This window comes from Brassica napus, chromosome A7 (assembly GCF_020379485.1).
Source record: "Brassica napus cultivar Da-Ae chromosome A7, Da-Ae, whole genome shotgun sequence".
In the NCBI taxonomy this organism is placed as follows: Eukaryota; Viridiplantae; Streptophyta; class Magnoliopsida; order Brassicales; family Brassicaceae; genus Brassica; species Brassica napus.
Window position 1 is genome coordinate 24,375,656 of NC_063440.1, and position 7,435 is coordinate 24,383,090.

Consider the following 7,435-nt stretch of genomic DNA (forward strand, 5'->3'; position numbering starts at 1 on the left):
CTAAACCAAAATCCCAAATGTACAATATTTCTCTACAAAAATGAAAACTTTCTTAAAATAGAATTTTTGAGAATTTTATTTGTAAAATACTACCTATTGATAAAAAAATTTAAAAGAATCCTCTTCTTTCAACAAAAGTTTTTCTTATCCTAGTTTAAAAATCACAACCCCAAATCTACAATATTTATCTATAAAAATGAAAACTATCCTAAAATAGAATTTTTGAAAAATTTATTTAAAAAATACAATATATTGATTAAAAAAATCAAACAAAATACTCTTCTATCAACAAAAATTTTTGTTGTCCTAATTTCTAAACCATAATCCCAAATGTACAATATTTCTCTACAAAAATGAAAACTTTCCTAAAATAGAATTTTTAAGAATTTTATTTTTAAAATACAACCTATTGATCAAAAAATCTAAAAGAATACTCTTCTATCAACAAAAGTTTTTCTTATCCTAATTTATAAATCACAACCCCAAATCTACAATATTTATCTACAAAAATGAAAACTTTTCTAAAATAGAATTTTTGAAAATTTTATTTTTAAAATACAACCTATTGATCAAAAAATCTAAAAGAATACTCTTCTATCAACAAAAGTTTTTCTTATCCTAATTTATAAATCACAACCCCAAATCTACAATACTTATCTATAATAATGAAAAACTTTCCTAAAATAGAAATTTTTGAAAATTATATTTAAAAAATACAATATATTGATAAAAAAATCAAACAAAATACTCTTCTATCAACAAAAATTCTTGTTGTCCTAATCTCTAAACCACAATGCCAAATGTACAATATGTCTCTACAAAAATGAAAATTTTCCTAAAATAGAATTTTTGAGAGTTTTATTTTTAAAATACAACAATTTGATCAAAAAATCTAAAAGAATACTCTTCTAACATTAAAAATTTTCTTATCCTAATTTATAAATCACAACCCCAAATCTCAATATTTGTCAATAAAAATGAAAAACTTTCCTAAAATAGAATTTTTAAAAAAATTCTTTAAAAAATACAATATAATGATAAAAAAATCAAACAAAATACTCTTCTATCAACAAAAATTCATGTTGTCCTAAGCTCTAAACCACAATCCCAAATGTACAATATTTCTCTACGAAAATGAAAACTTTCCTAAAATAGAATTTTTGAGAATTTTATTTTTAAAATACAACCTATTGATCAAAAAATCTAAAAGAATACTCTTCTATCAACAAAAGTTTTTCTTATCCTAGTTTATAAATCACACCCCCAAAATCTACAATATTTATCTATAAAAATGAAAACTTTCCTAAAATAGAATTTTTGAAACAATTATTTAAAAAATACAATATATTGATAAAAAAATCAAACAAAATACTCTTCTATCAACAAAAATTCTTGTTGTCCTAATCTCTAAACCACAATCCCAAATCTACAATATTTCTCTACAAAAATGAAAACTTTCCTATAATAGAATTTTTGAGAATTTTATTTTTAAAATACAACCTATTGATCAAAAAATCTAAAAGAATACTCTTCTATCAATAAAAGTTTTTCTTATCCTAATTTATAAATCACAACCCCAAATCTACAATATTTATCAATAAAAATGAAAAACTTTCCTAAAATAGAATTTTTGAAAATTTTATTTAAAAAATACAATATATTGATAAAAAAAATCAAACAAAATACTCTTCTATCAACAAAAATTCTTATTGTCCTAATCTCTAAACCACAATCCCAAATGTACAATATTTCTCTACGAAAATGAAAACTTTCCTAAAATAGAATTTTTGAGAATTTTATTTTTAAAATACAACATTTTGATCAAAAAATCTAAAAGAATACTCTTCTATCAACAAAAGTTTTTCTTATCCTAATTTATAAATCACAACCCCAAATCTACAATACTTATCTATAATAATGAAAAACTTTCCTAAAATAGAAATTTTTGAAAATTATATTTAAAAAATACAATATATTGATAAAAAAAATCAAACAAAATACTCTTCTATCAACAAAAATTCTTGTTGTCCTAATCTCTAAACCACAATCCCAAATGTACAATTTTTCTCTACAAAAGTGAAAACTTTCCTAAAATTGAATTTTTGAGAATTTTATTTTTAAAATACAACCTATTGATAAAAAATCTAAAAGAATACTCTTCTATCAACAAAAGTTTTTCTTATCCTAATTTATAAATCACAGCCCCAAATCTACAATATTTATCTATAAAAATAAAAACTTTCATAAAATAGAATTTTTGAAAAATTTATTTAAAAAAATACAATATATTGATAAAAAAAATCAAACAAAATACTCTTTTATCAACAAAAATTCTTGTTGTCCTAATCTCTAAACCACAATCCCAAATCTACAATATTTCTCTACAAAAATGAAAACTTTCCTAAAATAGAATTTTTGAGAATTTTATTTTTAAAATACAACCTATTGATCAAAAAATCTAAAAGAATACTCTTCTATCAACAAAAGTTTTTCTTATCCTAGTTTATAAATCACACCCCCAAAATCTACAATACTTATCTATAATAATGAAAAACTTTCCTAAAATAGAAATTTTGAAAAATTTATTTAAAAAATACAATATATTGATCAAAAAAATCAAACAAAAGACTCTTCTATCAACAAAAATTCTTGTTGTCCTAATCTCTATACCACAATCCCAAATCTACAATATTTCTCTACAAAAATGAAAACTTTCCTAAAATAGAATTTTTGAGAATTTTATTTTTAAAATACAACCTATTGATCTTTTTTTTTTTTTTTTTTGTTTTTTAAAATACAACCTATTGATCAAAATGTTGTTTTGTAGTTTTGGCGAGTAAAAATGTTTTTCCGATTTTGGCGAGAAAATATGTTTTTTGCAGTTTTAGTGGTAAAATGCATTTTGCGTTTTTGGCGGAAAATTCATAACACATGTCGACATCTGTTCCTAATAGAGTCCATCTTTTGTAAAATCTTTTTGACATTTTTTTAGTAAAGAAGTTTATACATGAAACAATCATATAACAAATAGACTACCAGATGATATTTACTCTATTCCGCATTGTTTTGACAACAATCTGGAATAATGTATTAGAATATAAAATGTTATGCACATTACACCAAATGTTTTGTACAAGGCATTTTTTAGAAGTCGAAAAAGAAAAGAAATTACTCTCTATCCGACTTGAAGTGAGTTAACCTCTTTAGCAGAACCTCCACAATACAAAATTTCTTGATCTACAATCTATTTCACTTTTCAAATTAACACACCAAAACCATGTACAAAATAAAAAGACGAATATACCCCTTTTAAACATGGTAGATCATACCAACTTCTAACGTCGACGCATGAGGCGAGGTAAGTGCGGTTCTTGGACCTCTAGTATTCCTCCTAAGAAACTCGTATCCAACGTTAATAGCCACTCTCTTCACCAACCCTGACCCATGCTTCGCTCTCATATACGCGTTTCCCATAATATAAGCCACGCCTCCCTCACGCGCCTCCGTTAGCTCCATCAACTCCTCTCTAGTCTCTTTCTCTATCTTCGGAGTCTCCGGCACGATAAACCTCACTTTCTTTTTCACCTTACTCTTCTTCTTCTTTTTCGCCATTGGAGATCGAATCTCTGACGTCCCGGGCTTATCCGGGTCGTCAAGATCGCTCCCGTCGTGATCCTCAACCCCTTGCATGTACGTCGAACACGTTCCAACCACAGACATTCTCTCATCATCATCATCATCTCCATTAGTCTCCGCAACAGCGGTTTCAGCTTCAGAACGCACAAACTCCGCGATGCTGCACACAAGATCTCCTTCGAACTCGATGTCGTCTTTGTGTACATCGCGGTACCCGTACCGCACAATGCACCGGTACATCCGGTACTGTTTCGGCCCCACGCGTCCGACCAGAAACCGCTCCTCGGGTCGGACGTGCGGGACCGGAACAGACTTGACGCAGAGAAAAACAAGCACTTGATGGAAGGCAGGGAGGTTGGTAACGAAATGAGAGAAGATCGCCGGGACGCCGGAGACGAGCTCGGTGTGTATGAGCCCGACGCCGCGGACACGTTTGATCCCCAGCGTCTGGCCGAGGCTGAGGAGCCAGTTGACCGAGACTTTGTTCTGCACGTCGAACTCGTACCGCTTGAGCGTCCCGTAGTGCCACGTGCACATCGCCGCAAGGAAGCATAATGAGAGAGCGACTGGAACCCACGCGCCTTCGAGGAACTTGATGAGCGAAGCCGTGAAGTAGAGCGATTCTATCGTGCCAAAGAAAACAACGAAAGCGATAGCGAAGAGGATGTTCTTGTGCCAGCAGAGTACGATCACTAGTGACATCAGACATGTCGTCACCAGCATAACGGTTATAACCGCCAAACCTATAAAGAAAACATTAGTTAGTAACGGTCCTAAAGTACCTGAAGCAGGTGTAATAGTCACATACCTGAAGCATTACCCAACCGCTTAGTGTCTCTGAACCCGATGGTGACAGCTAAGCAAAGGACCATCAAGAGCCAGTTGATCTCAGGGATGTATATCTGACCGTGGATTTTCGACGACGTATGAACAATCTTCACTTTAGGGAAGCATCCCAACGCAGAGCACTGTTTGATGATGGAGAACGTTCCGGTGATGATGGCTTGACTTCCAACAACAGCAGCGAGTATAGCGATCACAAGAACAGGCCATCTCAGTTTCTCTGGCACAGATACATAGAACCCAATGTTGTAACTGGTGTCGATGACATGATGCTGAGATAGATAAGCTGCTTGTCCCATGTAAGCCAGTATCAAAGACGGGTACACAAGTGATGTAAAAGCAATCTGCAACAAGAGCAATATCCTTCAATGAAACTTCTAATAAACAAAAAAAAAAAAACTAATGTAAAGAAGTCTAGACGCCCGCCTTGGCGCTAATCCTCTATAAAGCGTCTAGTCTAGTTACGGTCTAGCGATTTCTTCAACATTACCTTGATGGAGAGTTGAGAGAAATGACCGAGATCCGCAAACATTGCTTCTGAGCCTGTAATGCAGAGCAAGATCCCACCGAGAGACATCCAACCTTTACTCTGAGTTTTCTTGAGGAACTTGTACATGTAATAAGGAGAGAGGGCTTGGTAGACATGCGGGTTCCAATGGAAAATGTTGTAAACACCAATGGCGCTGATGCACATAAGCCACAAGAGAATCACCGGGGCGAACAAGAACCCCACCCTGTGTGTACCGTAGTGCTGAAGCGCAAACAAACCTATCAGAATTACACAAGCAGCAGGTACTTCTATATCTGCACAACAAACAAAAAAAAAAAGAGAAGAAAAAAAGTTTCAAACACAATCAGAATAGCATTTATTACAAAATCATGGCCGTTACGGATTATATTTAGACAAAGAGTTGATAACACAAAGATCCAAATGTTTAGTTTTGGATAATATTTATATATATAAACAGCCACTTGATAAGTGCAGAGAGAACAATCCAAAACGCTGATTCAATAGGTATGGGCCATCAAAACAAACCCGAAAGTGATGCACTCTATACGTGTTACGTGCAAAACAATGTCAAAGCAATCTAATAAACAGATGGTGGGAACAACGGCTGAGTAAAGAAACCAGATGACTTTCTGATTAGCAAATGCGATATCACAAAGATTAACGTTTTGAGATTGAAACTAATCAAGAAAAAAAAAGAACTCACACTTGTGATGCTCCTTGGCCGTTGAAAGCTCAACACCTGATACTGCAGAAAAAACTGTAACAGACAACACAAAAGAATGAACAGTTGATCCTGTCCTTGTCAGAGAGACAAGACATCAAACAAGAACAAGTCAAAGTAAACGACTTTTTATCTAAAACTCACCGGAAATCGCAGGCGTTAGGACACCATCACCGATCACCATACAAGTCCCGATCAAAGCTAGAACAAGCAAAACCTTCTGCAACACTCTCCGCTTCTCAAGCGTCGACTTCAACCTCGCCGCAAACCCCGACCGAGGGCCCATCTCCAACGGCGACTCGGTCTTGTACTCGGTGAGCTGCTCGTCGGCGAGCTGGCAACTCGGGAGCGAGTTGACTCGTGCGTGACGGCAGAGGAGGGAGTAGAGAGCGAAGGTGCCTCCTTCGCCGTTGTCGTCGGCTCTGAGGACGATGAAGACGTATTTGAAGAGAGGGACGAGCGTGATGGTCCAGAAGATGAACGACAAGACGCCGAAGATCTCGTCGTTGGAGTCGGAGTGTTCAATGTCTTCCGCGAAGGTACTTTTGAATACGTAAAGAGGAGAGATGCTCAAGTCTCCGTACACGACTCCTAAGCTCTGATACGCTAATGTCAACACCGTTCTCCATGATTCCTTCTGCAAAATCAAATCAAATCAAAAGGTTTCGTTTTTTTAAACAAGATTCGATGATAACAAGGATCGATCTTGAATCGGTACCTTGACGGTGTTCTGATAAGTTCTGGATTCGATATCCATGGTGGGTTTCTCGGTAGTAGACTCAGGAGTTCGTGAAGTCCATGTAGAGATGTTAAAAAAGCGAATCTTGACGAAGCAATTGACTTCAGGATTTTGTTTTTATTACCAGACAGAACTGAACTGTTTTGAGGAACAGAGAATGGTTAAGGAGAGAACTGTTTTTTTTGAAAAAGGAAGGATCCTAAAAGAAACAAAAGGCGAGACTTTTAAGAAAAAGAGATCCGACTTTTTTTTTTGGTTATGGTTGTTGTGTTGGGTTAACGAGTTTTTGAAGTTGCTTACTTGAGAGAAAGATAGATTTTTTTTTTGTTTTCGGCTCTTGAGGGGATGTATAGAGGTACTTCAACAAAATATATTGATTAGTCAAACTCTTTCTATATGCTGATATTTATTGATAGTAATTAGGTCTGGATTACCATTTATTTAAAAGTTGATTCTTTGAATGTGTATTCTTACTATATACTATTTTTTTTAAAGTGTAATTATGAGGAAGATTAAAATGTGGAAAGGTAAGTGCGTTGATTGTGAAAAAAAGGACAATATGTGGTGCTTTGATAAGTGGGATTTCGATTCATATAGTTTAGGCTTTCTATAAAGTGAATTATCGCATGATTTCAAAAGATAAATGTTATGTTCAACTTTGAAGACAAGATTATAAAGAAAAAGAAGAAATTACTTATTGTTGGGTCCGGTTTTAGTCCAACCCAACTTTACTAATTGTATTGATTTATTTTGGTTTTACGAAATCGTTTCGGATATATAGTTTAGATATTTCACTAGAAAGTAATACTTGGTATCTCCAAAGATGGAAGTAAACAATATAGTTAGAAAGACAAGAACAAAAAAGAATGTAAAATACAAATTTCGATTAGAAAATTATGAATGTACAACATGAAAATGCCGCAAACCCCTCGGATCTTATTGTCAGCGTTAGGTTCAGTTTATGAGAGTTTTGACACATGTTTTG

The 7,435-nt window shown here is 33.7% G+C and overlaps 1 protein-coding gene across 1 annotated transcript; it reads right to left on the bottom strand.

Moving 5' to 3' along the window:
* Positions 1-3,090: 3,090 nt before the first annotated feature.
* Positions 3,091-6,784, bottom strand: LOC106418581 (potassium transporter 6). Its single transcript, XM_013859313.3, has 6 exons — positions 6,430-6,784; positions 5,856-6,348; positions 5,694-5,747; positions 4,970-5,283; positions 4,445-4,823; positions 3,091-4,379 (listed from the first exon to the last, which is right to left on the bottom strand). The coding sequence occupies exons 1-6, from the start codon at positions 6,466-6,468 to the stop codon at positions 3,310-3,312; spliced, it is 2,349 nt and encodes a 782-aa protein (XP_013714767.2). The 5' UTR covers positions 6,469-6,784; the 3' UTR covers positions 3,091-3,309.
* Between the last annotated feature and the right edge of the window lie 651 nt (positions 6,785-7,435).